At 35.8% G+C, this 17291-nt stretch overlaps 1 protein-coding gene across 2 annotated transcripts in view; it reads left to right on the top strand.

Annotated features, from left to right (window-relative positions):
* The window catches only part of THSD7A (thrombospondin type 1 domain containing 7A), a 491805-nt gene that overhangs the window by 414621 nt on the left and 59893 nt on the right, over window positions 1-17291 (top strand). For both annotated transcript variants that reach the window (XM_006162059.3, XM_006162058.3), the window contains exons 10-11: window positions 4601-4733; window positions 5934-6037. In XM_006162059.3, the coding sequence (XP_006162121.1) occupies window positions 4601-4733; window positions 5934-6037 (237 nt within the window). The remainder of the gene's footprint in view (window positions 1-4600; window positions 4734-5933; window positions 6038-17291) is intronic.

Genomic DNA, 17291 nt, shown 5'->3' with positions numbered 1-17291 from the left:
GACAGAGAGAGACATAGAGACAGAAAGCGAGAAATCACCCCCCAGGGGGGATGGTCACGCCGCAATCCCTTCTCCTCCATTCTCCTCTCGGGATCTTGGGCACGCACGCACACGCGCCCGGCGTGAATTTTAAGCCACCGGGTCCGGGACACGAACCGCGGTCGACTACGTGGGAGTCCAGCGACATAGCCATTACGCTAACTGCTGGTTCCCTACTTGTTAACTTCTTGAAAATTTTAACAACAGGAACCTAAAAATATAAATAGTTTATTCAGATAAATTATTTTTAACTCCAATCTTTTAAAAACATTCTGAAATAATATATTTGATTATTCATATTGTTTGCTCCATTTTTTCCCTCACTGCATTTATTGTCTTCAGAGTGAGAAGTATTCTCACAGAGGTGTCCATTCTATCTTCACAATCTGAATCAACAGAAAACCAGAATTACTACAAAGAGCGGAAAACTACCTTTACACCTTGCTTCTTGAATGAAACATTTTTCTTTCAATTACCTATCACTATTCCACTGCACTTTGTCATCTGTCCCACTTTCAGCTGAACAAATCACTTTTGTTCACCCTTTAAATTCTTCCATTAAGTAATTTCTCTGGTAAAATTTATTATGAATCGCTTACATTATCTGAATAAAGTGATGTAACTTCATGAGAGACTACATACTCTCTGTATCTATTTGCTCCATCATTGCATAATTATTTTCTGGAAGTGCAATCCCTTTTTTCTGTTCCTATCTTAGATCGGTATTTTCAAGTGTAAATATTACAGACAGGTAAATTTTCTCATGCTTATTATTTCTAATAAAACAAATAATAGCTTATTATTATGTTGGTAATCCTCATGCATAGACTTAGTACCCATGTGCTTACTACCACAGGGAAATGGATCGAACAAAATTGGAGATGCTAATAACCCTTTGGAGAAGATGTGAAATAATGTGTTTTCTAATTCAGCAAATATTTATTAAGCACTTGGTATGTTTAACTATTGTTCCAGTTGCTAAAACACAAAGATGAATAGAAATTCTATTCATAAAACAACCATATATAATTAATTGAGCACAAACACAAACAGTAAACCAAGAAAGGTAAAAAATAACAAGTGGACCAGCCTACATGATTAGTGAGGAACCTTCCAATTTTCTTTTTTAATGTTTACTGTAGTTCTCCCTTTGCACTCTGATATGAAAACTCACCTGGCTGAGCCCCACAGTACCATTACTTTGAGTGCACAAGCAATTTGTTCACTGTGATCTAAGAGGAAAAAGACTTCCCAGTGGGTAAAGCATAGATGCCATGACACTTCCTGTGTAACCCTATTAAACTTCCTCTCTGGGTGTTACGGCTTTGAAGAGGTTCCATTTTAGTCAGGTCACATTCCTTATCCAGTGGGCTGCACAAGGTTAAGGAATCTGTAGCTTTTCTAAGAATAAATTGGTCTCGATTCTATATCTACTTTCTATCTGCTTGTTGAGAAGGGTTGGAGAGTGAGGTTGCCTCAAAGAATTTGACCACCTAAGAAACAAAGGCCCTTTCATCTGTGCTCTTGTCCTGTTTTTCCTGTTAAAGACAAACCAACAAACAAAATGCAAAAACAAAAAAATTCCCTCCTTCTCCCAATGTATTCTTTTTAAATAATCAAAGCTAGATAATGAACATTAAAACAAATAGAGATTGTAAAAGAAGGGTGGAGTCAAGTAGTGAATGGGGATGAAGGACTGAAGGAGAAAAGAAAGATACTAGAAAATCAGAGTGAAGATAAGTTCCAGCAATTGAAAAGAAAATTAGCTTTGAGATCCTGGTGACCAAAGCAAAAAATAGAATCACAATGGATTCTTAACTGATTATCAAGGGAGACAAAAATTTTCCTAGCTCTGAATTATTACAGGAATTCATCATCTGAGCCTTAAAATAGTGGTCATTTGGACAATACAATGGATGGAGACTGCATTAGCAATTTATTATAAGTTCTATTGGCCTTTCTTTGTTCTTTCCTAGATAAATCAAATTTAATATGTGAAAGTTGCATCTGCCATTCAAACTAGTGTTACACTAGAAAGTCCATGAAATATTTTTACATACTTTATTTATCTACTGCCAAATACTTCTAGCCCCCAATTCCCTACTCCATCATTAAAAATAGTTAACAAAATTATTAATAGTACAAGTTTTTCCCCACAATGAGACCAATTCTAAAAAGTAATGTGTGAATCCAAAATCTTAAACTGGGATGGAACCTGCTGGGTTACCTGTCCCAGTGGATCACAAACCTAGCTCTTAACACAATTACCTGGGAAGCTTTTGAAAAACTCAGATTCCCAAGCACAGCTCCTAAATATTCTGATTTAGTAGTTCAAGGTATAGACCCAGAAATTTTGTTCTTGTTAAAGAGATTCTCAGATGGTGTCAGACATTTAGGACTCCTTAATCTTATTTGTTCTCCCATATTAATAGGCATCATCTCTAAACATAGCTGGGAGTCTCTAAACATAGCCCAAACCATGCTGAGGGATACTCTGAATTCATGACAAAGGATGTGCTATGATGGGAAAGTTTTAATTGTTGACTCATATTTGTTTACTACTATAGTATATTTCAATGTTTTGTTTCATTCTGAATTAAACTTTAATTGTTAAGGGTTAATAACCATTTAAATTTCTCTGTTCCTGCAATCTGTGTGTCAAATATTTAATGATCTTGTTTAAAAATATCAATGCATCTGGGCTAGTAGGTAGCATGGTGGTTAAGGTGCTAGACTCCCACAAGGCTGGCTATGGCTCAAGTCCTGGACCTGGTGCCTTGAAAGTCATACTGGGCATGTATGTGTGTGTGTGTGTTCCCAAAGACCCAGGAGGAGAATAGAGAAGGGATTGTGGCATGTCCATTCCCCCTGGGGATGTGAGGAGATTTCTCACTTTTCCTCTCACTTTCTCTTATCTCTCTGGTAAGCACATAAGACCTATGGCAAAAACCTTAAAAAAAGAAGTCAATGCATCAGGGGAACTCTATTAACAGAATTCTTTAAGGAATTCCCTTATAAGGGAAATCATGCTAGTGGTTATTCATCCTTAAAGTGTATATATTCTAAGTTCAAATATACTAAAGTTGGCAAGTCCAGTACATTAGCTATGTCTCATACTGAAAAATTTTTTTTTTGAGAGATTTTTCACTGTAGGGCGCGTGCGCTCGCCAGACAGACAGAGAGAGACATAGAGACAGAAAGTGAGAAATCACCCCCCAGGGGGGATGGTCACGCCACAATCCCTTCTCCTCCATTCTCCTCTCGGGATCTTGGGCACGCACGCACACGCACCCAGCGTGAGTTTTAAGCCACCAGGTCCGGGACACGAACCGCGGTCGACTACGTGGGAGTCCAGCGACATAGCCATTACGCCAACTGCTGGTTCCCTCATACTGAAAAATTTTGAACATGCTTTACATTGCTAGTTTTAAACATCCTTTATACTGTCAAATTGCTAAATAGTTTTTCTTATAGAAATCTTTGATTTCCTTGGTTAGTTTTATTCCTAAGTATCTCATATTACTTGTGGCTATGGTAAATGGGATTATTTTCTTCAGTTCTGTCTCTGTCTGCTTGTTGATTGTATATGGAAATACTATAGATTTTTTTTTTTTGGAGAGATTTTCACTGTAGGGCGCGTGCGCTCGCCAGACAGACAGAGAGAGACATAGAGACAGAAAGCGAGAAATCACCCCCCAGGGGGGATGGTCACGCCGCAATCCCTTCTCCTCCATTCTCCTCTCGGGATCTTGGGCACGCACGCACACGCGCCCAGCGTGAGTTTTAAGCCACCGGGTCCTGGACGCGCGAACCACGGTCAACTACGTGGGAGTCCAGCAACATAGCCATTACGCTAACTTCTGGTTCCCTCAAATTGCTATCTTTACTGGAGGTAAATTTTAGTATTTTCAAATTTTTAAACAGAAGTTGCAAATATTTACTTAAGTAATTATTACTATTTTGACAGCTTTCCTTAAAAAGTCTGCCTCTAGAAAACCACTTTTATTTCACTACTTAAATCCCTGACGTTTAGAATGCAACCTGAAGATCTTATTTAACGTGAATAATAAACGACTGGAGTAATTTACAAGTTATGCATTTCAGATTAAGTGAATAACAAAGAAATAAAATTTCACATTAAAGCACTGAATATATCCTCCTAAGAAAGATTCATTACACATGTATGAGTCTCTTGTGGTAAACAGGACTATGCGAAATGGCGTTCAGGTAGATGAAAATAAATTAATTAGATCTGTCAGATTCCTCAAGGGGAAAGAAATATACAAAAGAGCAATTATTCTGTAACTGCACATTAGGAGGGCTAGTTGACTGTGGAACTGTTTTCTCCATTCTTCACATTTTTAAATATAAATTGATTGAGTTTTTCAATATAAGCAGTCTTTGGAAGAATTGAGTGAATGATTATGCTAGATGAGATCTCTCACTCAGGGATGTCAAAGCATGTGTTGCTGAAGGCAATGTAATGTTTTCAGACAGATTGGTATTTGGACATTCTTTTATCAGTGCGAAATACAGAAGTTAAAATCCTGCCTCATTCTAGGGAACTCTGGAGTCAGAAAGCAATCTCGGCATCGGGTCATCATTCAACTGCCAGTCAACGGAGGCCGGGACTGCACAGATCCTCTCTATGAAGAGAAGGCCTGTGAGGCCCCTCAAGTATGCCAAAGCTACAGGTAATAGAGAAAAGGCATTGTGAGCCACATGCCCGGCAAATACTCCAAATCCCATTCTTTCAGAGGTTGAGGAATGGAAGGCAACATTGTTCTTTCCAAGGCTCAGTGGGGTTGGAGATGTTTATGGCTATGGTTACCATTTCCTCCTCTTCTGGAGAGCTGCTTCTTTAAAGCTGTGTTATTAGCTCCAGTAGTTTGGAGAAATGTATTATATTGATATAATAAATGCAGAAAAGTGGTTAGTAATTATGAAACATACATTTTAGGATTCTTTTTTTCTTAGGAAAAGAGCCATTTCTTCCCTGGATCCAAAGAGCACCTGTTTCATAGATGATGGTATTCTGGCTCAGGAAATAACATCTCTATTTCAGTGATGCTAGCAGGATGTTTGTTCTGTTCATTGTGATCACTCCACAGAAAATTAAAGCTATTGAAGCTGTATATCATCTTGATAATTTATTAGAGAAACTTGGCCTCCTCATCATTAAGTCAGAAAATATCTAATTGAAATGATGTAGTATATAATTGTAATCCTGACCACAAATTAAATATTATGGCATCAATTAATGGCATATATAATCACTAAATAATTATTTAAGGTGAAATTGATGGCCCCCTTGCCATGCAATACACCTATCTTTGATTCTGAGTTGACAACTGGTATAATTGCATATTTGCACTATGAACATTGACAATTATTAGCCCAAACTTATTTATTTTGAGCATTTTGTTTTGTTTTTATGAAGAGCATTATAATGGCAGTTGCTGAGATACTCCTACAGTGCTAACCGAAAGAACACTTTGCAAAAGGCTCATGACTTGAATGCTGTTTTATAACTTGAAAATAATAAATTTATCTTATTTAAATATAATGGCTCACATCTGATGCTATCTGGTACATCATTTCACAATCCTAATCATCAAAAGGCTCAATGTTCTCTGCAGAGTCCATTCCAATAGAACTTGACGATGATGTGCTCCTATCTTCACTGTCAGAGATAGTACTTTCATATTTATGTTGCTTTATATAAGGCCTCAATGGAGATCTAAATTTAATTTGCATAGATCTGAGCATTGTGAAATATATTTCAATTAGTAGTGGTCAAGTTATTTCCATGCTGTTGTATCTGTGAACTGCCTGGCATTTTTGCTTCCTCTCCACTGGGCTTCTGTTTTGTTTTGTTTTGTTTTGTTTTGTAGGTGGAAGACTCACAAATGGCGCAGGTGCCAATTAGTCCCTTGGAGTGTGCAGCAGGACAGCCCTGGAGCACAAGAAGGTTGTGGGCCTGGACGACAGGCAAGAGGTGGGAAGCCCCATTTGCCAGTTGATTTGTTTCTCATTACTCTAACGTCATTAGCTTAACCACTATCTTGATGTATTTGATACTTTGACACCATGCTTAGCGAACAGCAGAGGATTTAAATCTGCTATGACCCATTCTACCAAACACTAAAACGAAATGCTTTAAAACTCTGTCGTTTGTTCTGTGGCATTATCCCACAACTCCTAAAATTTTTCCTCCCTTATATCTGGAAGAAAATCAAATCAAACTTTTAGTTATGACATAGATGATACACTGAAGCTTGGTTTTTCTCTTTGTTTTTAGATCAAAGTATTCCATAATATGTTGCTACCTTACTTAGCAATCAATAAAGTTCTTACATCCCGGCCTATGTACATTACATATGTGTATCATACAATGTGACATAATTGGTTAACTTTCCCAGAAATTCTGAACAATGACATTTCTAACATTGTCATGGCTATCCACAATCCTATTCATATTCTGTACTGATTTTGAATGTCAGATTTATTTACTCAAAACCTGCAATATGTGAAGTACAATCTGTCTGCACCACTAGATAACACAGAATCTTGCAAAAATGGGTGATGGAAATGTTTCAAGCCTGCCATTATTACTTCTTAGATAATATAAGGAATATGCAAATCCCAAGCTTTTGAATATGCTATTTATATAGGTAGGAAATTCAGTCTTTAAAAGGACATGATTGCTTTTACTAATAATACTTCTAGCCTATTATAGTTCCTTGGTAGGTGTGTAAAAATGTAGTTTAATATGTAGTTGGATATACAATGACCTTCCACCTAAAGATATTTTTGCTCCCTCATCTGTAGTTACATATTTCATGATGAATCAAAAGTCTAAACATATAGAACAAAATTTTCATTTTTGCTGATTTGATCTAGGATCCCATTTTCTTTAGGGTGAAAAGCTTCCTTTTTAATTTTGAGGAAAACTGTTTCTTTTTTGTAAAAATTCTTCTATTTTTATGATCTTCATTTCAGAAGCCTTCATTGGAAACAAATTTAACAGACAAATAATATGAACTACCCAGTGACTTTCAGAATTCCATTTTACTTTCATCATCTTCATTATGTATCACCCACCATCAATTTTGGGTAAAAAAATAACTAGCTCCTTTCACAGTTTTGGAGATATAGGTGTGTAGAATTGGTGTGTAGTCATTCTCTGCATTTCAAATCATTCTTGAGAAACTGAGTGATAAAAAAATCTTATTATACCCTGCTAATTCCCCCATGAATCAAGCATACATTTATTTACATTTTAGAGCCTATATAGGGTTTATAATAAAAGTAAGCATGGATTTGGGAACCAGGAAACAGTTTCAGCTAAGGTTCACATAGTAATGAATTATGGCTCTTGGTCATTCCTTTACCTTTCTGGGTCTCAGCTTATTTAGATGAAAAACTAAAAAAGGAAAGGAAAGGAAAAGGAAGGGGGGGATTGAACCAAATGACTTGTTAAGACAATTCCTGTTTTCATATTCTATAATTCATGCATAAAGATCAAATACCCAGAGAACAAAGTGTGAAAAGAAATTATGTAGATGGGTAAAAGGCATATTTTTTTAGAATACCATTGCAGAATATAGAAGATATAGTAAAGACAGTGCAAGTGTGAAAACAAGTTCAGTTCTAAACTCTTATTACCTGTAAGTAATAAGAGTTGGACCTTGGCTGACCTCGTGTGACCTTGGCTGCTTCATTTCTTCCCTTCGAGGCTGAGAACACAAAGGCCTTATGGCACTTAACTGATATTGTCTTAATGAAATATTCCTTCCTTCCTTTTTCTGGTTTATAGCTGCAATGAATATATACGTATGTCATAGTAGGCATGAACACAACAATATTAATGTGAGCCTTTCATTTTTTGACACGTAGTCTATATGGAAACTGTTTTTTCTCTGATTACTGATGATCTTTTCCTTTCCAAATATGAAAGCCCCTGTTTGTTCTTCAAACCAGGTGACTGTTTTGTAAAATCTCATATTATTCCTCCCTCTGTGAAAAGGGGTCTTTGACTTCCTGGACACTGCTTTCTCCTGCCTCTCTGACTGCTCCCTGGTTTCCTATTACTGGCACCTCTTCCTCTGCCTGTACTTAAATACTGCTTTCTAATTTTGGCATATTTGCCAGACTGTCACTCTATTTCTGCAATTTTATCCATTTTTGAGATACCTAGGATGATGATGATAAAGTCACATTATAACAAGTGATTTCTGCATAGATACTCAAATACTCAAAATAACCCCTTTAACTTCCATATGAAGACTGTTTTTCTCTGTTGCCTTGGTAGATGAACTCTTGTATTCTTACAGGGTCTATTTTTACAAAAATGTGAATTAGGGAAGATTGCGAGTGTAGAATTAGGCTGGCCCCATAGCCTTCTGGTTAATAAAGACGGATCCCACATGCTGTCCATGATTGAAATCCTTTTCCCAGTGACTTTAAAAACAGACCAAGCACATGTATATACATGCCCAGAATTCTGACAGACTGGAGAAATGGAGATGGGATTGTGGCTTGCGTGTAACTGTTTTCCATTAGGGAGTTCTCTCTAGCCTCTCTTTTTCTTTCTTTTTTTCTCTCTCTGCCTTTCTCAGGTGAGTTCATGCCCTCTGGCATTTTTTTTTTTTATGAGAGGTTTTTGCTACAGGGCATGTGCGCTTGCCAGACAGAGAGAGACAGAGAGACAGAAAGCGAGAAATCACCCCCCGAGGGGATGGCCATGCTGCAATCCCTTCTCCTCCATTCTCCTCTTGGGATCTTGGGCACGCACGCACACGCGCCCAGCGTGAGTTTAAGCCACCGGATCCAGGACTCGAACTGTGGTCGACTACAAGGGAGTCCAGCGACATAGCCATTACGCTAAGTGCTGGCCCCGCTCTGGCAATTAATAAAAGCACATTGAAGGTTTTTTTTGGCTAATGACAAGAAAGCATTTTTTTCCTTTGATTGTCATGAATTCTGTATTACTGATCTGGCAAACTCTTGACACTTTCATTTTTTTCCTTATATGATCAGAGACTAAAATTTTACAATAGCAAAAACTTGCACTTTTTAAAATTATTAAAATAATTGTGTAGTGAGCATTAAATCAATCAAGACAGAGAAGTTACTGCCATCCTCTCTAGGACATTAGACTTTCTAATTCCAATTATTCACCCCACTGTGGTTACATTCAGAAGACTATGTATGTAGAAAGAACCATGGATGTTTGGAAAGATGAAGATACTCAAACCAGAGAGTTTACATTCATTAGGGAAATACTAGTGAACTCATCCAACAAGTAGGAATTAAAGACTTAAACTGATCAACTGCAAAACCAATCACTTGAAGCTAAATAGCTGAGGAGAGACTTGAAGGATGGGCTGATAGTTGACTTTCCTCATAATATTAGAATAAGCAGAAAAGATAAAAGAATACAAAATAGAATCATTTTTATAAACTTAAGCATTTGAGATAAGACAAAACTAAAACATTAGAGGTGCTCGCGGAAAAGTGAATAGATTGAAGCACTGAAGATGTGAGCTGAAGCCTCAGGTGATTTTGTGAAGAGCTATAAATGTCAGGATCAGTGTCTTAGACCTAGTTCGATAAGTGGAAGGAGTAAGGATGCGATAAAAGCAGTGTTTTATCTGTCGACATGTACAGAATAAATCAGAAAGATAAGATATTTGGGCCTAGATTCCAGCTGGGATGCTGTTGTAGTAACTCAAGGTTCAGGTACTAGGTGCTCATCCCGGAACCACAACAGTGGAAATGGGAAAAAAAAAATGAATTTTGGACATAGGATGAGGAAAGTCTTTTTGTAATTTAGTGACAGACAACAGGAAGGTGTGATAGAAATAAGAATCGAAGATAATCATGATTTTTCAACATTTTTAGCTTAAGAATAGTAATATTGTGAAAGTTCTTAGGTCTGAAAGAAGAGTTAATTTTGGAAAATGTCTTGTGTGTGTGTGTGTGTGTGTGTGTGTGTGTGTGTGTGTGTGTGTATGTGTGCGTTTGTATGTGTGCGTGTGTATTTGCATTTGAGGCCATGACAGGATAGCCAAGTAGAAATATCCAGGTATGCATTTTAAATATAATAGTGTTCTGTAGAAGTAGCTTAGGATGGAGATAAAAATTTGGGGTAACATTTCCATAAAGTGATTTGCTGAAGCCATAGGAAAAGCTAGTATCTCTAAAATACATTGTATATAAAAGAAAAAGCAATTGCATTTTACCATTTACAGATTTGTTTTTCTCTCAGTGATTCGCATTTGTAGGCTCTTGAAACATATCTTCTCATTTAAATAATTTAGTTTGAATGTTATTAATTTTTAAAATTCTTATATCCTTATAGCACATTCAGTATAAAGCAAATTAGTGAGAATCATCCTTACCTAGCAATGAGTTATAACAACATAGGAAAAAGAATATAAAAATATCCTAATACGATCCAGTAAGTTTAGTTTTGAGTAAGTTTATGTTTTACGTGTCAATATTATATGAAAATATTTTCTGATCACATTAAAATACCAAGTACTTTAAAAGAAAATTAATATATTCCTGAAATGTGGAAAAGTATATAGGAATATGTGTTTATTTATGACCTGCTTTCTTTACATTTAAAAGTGAGGTCTCCAGACTTAAACTGGGAACACTCTCATGTGACATTGACTCACAAAACATCATGTTTTATCTCTGTGTCACTGTCTGACTCCTAACTTCCACCATCTTTTCTCTCTGTTCACATTTCCACAGTTCAGATGGTATTTATAAAGCTAAATTATTGGTTGGTCAGTTATTATATCATTGACAACTGGCCATAATAGCTATAGATTTTTCATTCAATATAAAATATATGGCTCATAGTAATGACAATTTTGGATGATTTGCTTATTTTTTCCTCTATGACTGCACTGAAGAACAATGTCAATCACTGATACTTAAATGTGTTTATCTTTCTAGATTATTACTGTGTGACATGTTTATAGATATGAAAATCTCAAAGACTAGATACAAAGATTTTATATAAATTACATCAAACTTGGTCTTTCTCAGTCTCCATGCCATTCTCATGCTATGTCCTGCCAAGTTTACTTTCTGTAGATTAGCTAGAATTTGGGTTAATAATGTTCAGGACAAACCTTGTCTAACCTGATCCCTCAGCCACTCTGTATTCTTGCCTGCCGAGAAACATTTATTGTAATGATGACCTGTCACTAAGATTTGGCATTCATCTTTTTATGTGGAAGTCCACATAATTTGGATGCATTCTCAAATCTAGGCCATGGAAAATAAAATAATTTGGTAGCATGCTTTGCATGGCAGAGACCCTCCTGACCTGGGATTTCTCACCCTACATCACTTACTATATTTGAAAAGACTATAAAAAGAGTCTAAAAATGAAAAGAGAAAACTCTAATTCTCTCTATATAAAAAATTAAATCTAAATGAATGTGGAATGTGAGATTTTAGTATATTTTTAAAGAATTATTTGCTTTAATTTTTTTACTGATTTTTTATATTTTATTTAGTTTATTTTTTATATAACCACTGTATATCATTACAGTTTACAAATTTAAGTATTTAGCTACATTTTATGCTGTTATCTTTTTTGTGACAAATATGCTAAAATTTGATTAAGTGGCTTAATCTACATTGGCATCCTTTTTTAGCACCTTTTGCTTAAAACTCTAGTCCACTTTTTATTTTAAAGATTATGTTTTAGAGGTATCATTGAAGTGATACCTATAAGACCCTGTTAATTTTCTGACATCATTTCTGTGATGGAAAGTAAAAGGATAGAAATATAAAAAGAACTAAGTAGAAAAGACAGAGGGAGCTTGCTTCAAGAACTTTTACACACATGTTTTTAAATAGTTTTTGGCTGATGTATTTACTAGTTGCTACCCAATATTTGTTTCATTTTCTTCATTTATTTAAACTTTTTTGAGTTATTTCTATTTTAAAATGTCTTCCTCTAACTTTCTATGATGATTAGCATCTTATTTAATTTGGAGAGTTGGGTTTTGTTGTATATCTCGTCAAGATTCCTCTCAAAAAAATGCTTATTAGCGTTTGCTATTTTTCAAATAGTAGCTCATAAAATAAGCTTGGCACCATGCTGTGGCTGTGATGCTTCTTAGCTGCTCCATGTGTCATAATGCAGTTAGTTAACCCTTCCCGGATCTCAGTTGCAGGATCTCACTGACCTCACTTCGAGATATTCCACTGGGAGCTGATTATTATTTCCTTGTACTAGGATTTTCACATATATTATGAGGATCAATTTGACTGGGGATCATTGGTAACTAGTTAGGATCCATAAAATAGAAAAATGCATTTTTTTTCCATTCTGCCAGAGTTGCATTCACAAACTATAATTTGAAAGTGTAATTTGGCATATTTGACAGTGAAAATCTCTTTTATGCAGAAAAAGACCAAGATCATTATATTCACCTACTAAACAACTGGAGCCCTCTTGCATTATTTATAGGTTTGGTCTTATTTCTAAACACATTTAGGTCTCTTGGTAACTAGCTCCCACTCATCACATTAAGCTTCTGTTTCATTTCATGATTTGTTACCACTATTGCCAATTTCATAAAACTGGAAGAAAAATCACTCGTAAATCATTCAGTCAGCTGAACATAGTCTGCCTCTAATCTTACCCAGATAGTATTGCAGTGGGATAACACATGTTAATATTGCTCAATTTAATAAATAGAGGCTCAGGTCCACTTATACTCTTTGTTACATGTAATCCAGTAGCTTTCACTGCACTTAGGCATTGATCCTATTCTGTCTCCTGTAATGAACATGGCAGATCTTGTCATCTGTTTCACTCCTGGTTATTCAAACCAGTGACAACATTGCCTTACATGCTGAAGGGTGATTTGATAGCCAGCAGAACTCCCTCTTTCTGTGCAATCTAATAATAAGGGAGTTTTATTCCTCTTCAAGTAGATGAAAAGACTCTATCTTAAATCCCGCTAAGTTAACTTCAGACATGTTAATATTGCTCAATTTAATAAATAGAGGCTCAGGTCCACTTATACTCTTTGTTACATGTAATCCAGTAGCTTTCACTGCACTTAGGCATTGATCCTATTCTGTCTCCTGTAATGAACATGGCAGATCTTGTCATCTGTTTCACTCCTAGTTATTCAAACCAGTGACAACATTGCCTTACATGCTGAAGGGTGATTTGATAGCCAGCAGAACTCCCTCTTTCTGTGCAATCTAATAATAAGGGAGTTTTATTCCTCTTCAAGTAGATGAAGATGAAAAGACTCTATCTTAAATCCCGCTAAGTTAACTTCAGAGTTACATCATTAGCTAGCCTTCAGTTACAGACTGACACATGCATACAACAGATATCTGTCTTCTTTTAATCTGACCAATCTCATCCATTCCCTGTCATTCACAAACCTTTCTTTATTCTCTTCCCTAAAATGTAGCTCAAAACTCAACTAATGGGCCAGCCCCATAGCCTAGTGGTTAAGAGAGCTAGATCCCACCCAGCTAATAATAGTTTAAAATAAAAGACATTAAACTAACATGAAAACATTCTGGAATTGACTCTAATTATTTTACTTACTAGTCTTTTTTAAGTTATGGAAAATTTCAAAGAAATACAAAATATATATATAGTGAAAGAGTCCGAGTAATGTAGCCATCACTTACTCCGCTTCAACAGTATTGAGTATGTTGCCCTTTTTGGTCATTTGCCACTCCCTGCCCACATGAAAAGAATCTGCAGGAGTACTTTAAAGCAATTCCCAGATAAGATATATGTCACCTGTAAAATACTTGATTTTTTTAAACATTGCAACAGCATTATTACCATAACAAACAAAATTAACAATTTTTTCAAATTCTCCAATATTCAGACCCTATCTAATTTTCTGCATTGTCTCAAAAATGTCTGTGCACAATCAGTTTGTGTGAACCAGGGTCTAAAAAAGTCTCCAGATTGCATTTCATTAGGTATTTTTCAAGTCATTTATAATCTAACCACAGGTCTAGCTTTCTTTCCATAGCACTTGTTGAAGAAATTGGCATTCTTACTTATCTTTATAGCAGTTCCTACACATTGATGGGCTAAGCTTTCCTAACTGGATTCATAGGTAACCTACAAGTTAGTTACATCAGTGTCTCCAGGCTTTTAGATCGGTGGAAGTAGCCTGTCTCTTGTCATTTCGGTAAAAAAAAAAAATAAAAATTAAAAAAATTTAAAAAAATTCTATATTTTCTGTAAATAAAATAAAGTTATAAATTAAATAAAAACATGTAATTGACAGAGTTAGATATGGAATTTTACTTTGAAATCATTATTTCGACATTTGGCTCACTAAGGAGCCTTAATAGTGATTACATAAGACAGCCTAGGTTTTGACCCATCTTGGTAACAAGGCCTCTCAGCTGAAAGAACTTCCATAATCTTTATATGCAAATATACATGTTCCATCTGTAAATACAGATACAATTGTCTGGGAATATGTGGCTTACTGGTGCACTAGGAAATTACGCCTAGTATGATCCATTTTTTCCCTATAGTTCAAACCACTGTGTTTTCAGTGTATTAGAAATTATTCTTAAGATTTATAATGTTGAGAAACCAGATGGTTTCCTTTCCAAACATTTATATTTTCCTCACCCTAATGGCAGGAAGTTCATCTCAGACTGCATTTTTGTGTTTGAATTGTTGTGTTTCCTCCAAGTCAGAATACAAACAAGTTGAGGTATATGATAAATTTTCAACATATTGTACAAATGGTACTGTTGCTACTTGTCTGGATAACACTGAATGAGTAATTCCAAAAGTACACTCTCTAAAAGTTCAGATAAGGGGAGTGAAGTGCTGAGTTGGTTTCTGAAAATAGATATGGGAATTTTTCAGTTTTTTTTTTCTTTTCAACTACTTTAAGTACTTAAGATTTTATGAAATCCAGTATATGGAGGAAAGAGCTTCTAATTTATGTAACCAGTATAGACCTGCACAAAATGCATTAGTTTCTGGAATTGTATTTGTAGTGGTATTTTGTTTTTCTTTGTTTGTTTTGTTTTTTATTTGTGGTGTCACTTAATCTGATGATAATTGGAGTAATTCTGAAACAAAATATGTAAGAGAGACCATTAATGGAGAACCTAAAGCAATTTCATTTAATTTCTCAAAAGATTTATATTCGAGTCTCTGTTTCAGAGAACTAATAAAAAAATTGGAAGAATGTTTAAAAGAAGTTTCATTTCAAATAACCCAAGTTTTACCTTGTAATTTTTATTTTTGTTTTTAGTTATGGACAGTGCAATTCTCTACACAATGTAGCATCTACTCTAGTCAAATCTCATTCTTTTTTAAATCATTCTTAAGGTTCTTGTGTATCCTGATTCACAAAAAGTCTTGCATCTTCCTCTTCATCACTTGCTTTAGCATCCTTGGGGAACTTTGCCTAGGAGTTATCAGAGTTTACTAAATTGAAAATTCTCAAGTGCGTGTGTAGGGGAGCGTCTTGAGGTGGGAGAAAATGGCAGTTGATGTGGTAGTTAAGGTGCTGGACTCCCACATGGCTGACTGCTGTTTCACTCCCAGACCAAACGGCTAGCTTTCTCACTTTCTCTTTCTCTCTCTGTCTCTCTCTGGTCAAATTAGAAAATAGATAATAACATATAATATTAAATTATTATTAAAAAAAATACTCAAGGGGTCAATTCTGCTTCCAGATTGCAGATATAGAAGGAACTCACACTAGTATTCTACATCATAGGAATTCCTCCTACACCATGCTGCAGATTACATTCTTCAAAACATGGATGTTCAGGACCAGCAGATGGTATAATAGTTAGGTCACTGGATTCCCACATAGTCAACCACAGTTCAAGTCCCAGACTTGGAGGCTTGAAATTCATGTTAGGCACATGTGTGTGTGTGTGCTCAAAATCCCAAGCAGAGTATGTAAGAGAAGGGATTATGGCATAGCCATTCCTCCCAGGGAATGATTTCTTACTTTCTGTTTTTCTCTGGCTCTCTGGTGAGCACGCATACCCTATAGCAAAAATCTCTCAAAAAAAAATTTATATATGTGAATGCTCTTTTTTGATCTGTAACCTATACAAGTGCTCATGACGCCCCTTCCCCCCAACTGAACTCCAAGTTTAGAGCACTCTTACTCTATATTCAAATGCTCAGCCAAAATTTTCCAGAGCTTGACCTGGTGCTCAGTGACTAAATACCAAAGAACTTTTGATCTTACCCACAAGTCTCAGCCAGAACCCTCCTTGTACCTTGAATACTAAATTTAGTGAGTCTCAAACTTGAATGTGCCTCAAGATCTCCTGAGCAGCTTGAAAAATTCCCTTACTCCTTGGCCCCATAGCAGAGATCTCATTCTGGATCTCTTATGGGGTCCAGGAATCTTCAAGTTCACTCAATTCCAACTATTTCTGATGCTTGTGAAAATATATTACTTAGTAGAGCAGTGGTTCTTCTATAGTATATTTGTTTAAATTATCAGAGAACATCAGTCATTATGAAAGCAGTTAAAAAACAAAAACAAAAACAAACAAACAAAAACTAATGCCCAGGACCCCATCTTCAACCAGTAAAATTAGAACATTTGAGTTTAGCAAGAGCACCAGTAGGTTCCAAAAGCTATCCAGGTGATTATTATGTACAGCCAGATACAGAGATATAGTTCTGGAGAACCACTACCTTAGACTGTTAGGATAAACACAATGCACCAGACAACTCCTGTCCCAGGTGGTGAGACTCTTTTTTGGATGCTTAATGTGTTCTTTTCTGTTATATAACCCTTGCCAAGACCATCACTGCCCACCCTACCAGGTTTTGGTATCTCTAAAATTTGGGAACTTCTGTCCTTTTCATACAAACTGGCCCTTACAAAATTGTACATACCAAAGGAAGAAACACTCAGTGCCTCTATGAATATCCTATGTTCAATGTAAACTATTATCACAGCCCCAGTTTGATTTGCCTCCTAAAAAATTCATTTCTAAATTTACCCAACACATGTCATGAATTGAAGTTCTTAATAGTATCAAATAAAAGCTGCTAACTACTAAGTGTGTGTGTGTAGTGTGCCTCTTCCTGTTCAGCAAAAATCACTGAGGACTGTAAGTTATTTTAAAAATCTACATGATTAATTTAATATCTACTATGATTATTAGAAACATACCTACCAGATTTCTACTGTAAATGAAGAATTTAAAGAGGGTCCTGCTGA

This window comes from Tupaia chinensis, unplaced genomic scaffold, assembly GCF_000334495.1.
Source record: "Tupaia chinensis unplaced genomic scaffold, TupChi_1.0 Scaffold139677_1, whole genome shotgun sequence".
Taxonomy (NCBI): domain Eukaryota; kingdom Metazoa; phylum Chordata; class Mammalia; order Scandentia; family Tupaiidae; genus Tupaia; species Tupaia belangeri.
The sequence above is the reverse complement of the archived record's forward strand: the minus strand, read 5'-3'. Positions and strand labels throughout refer to the sequence as shown.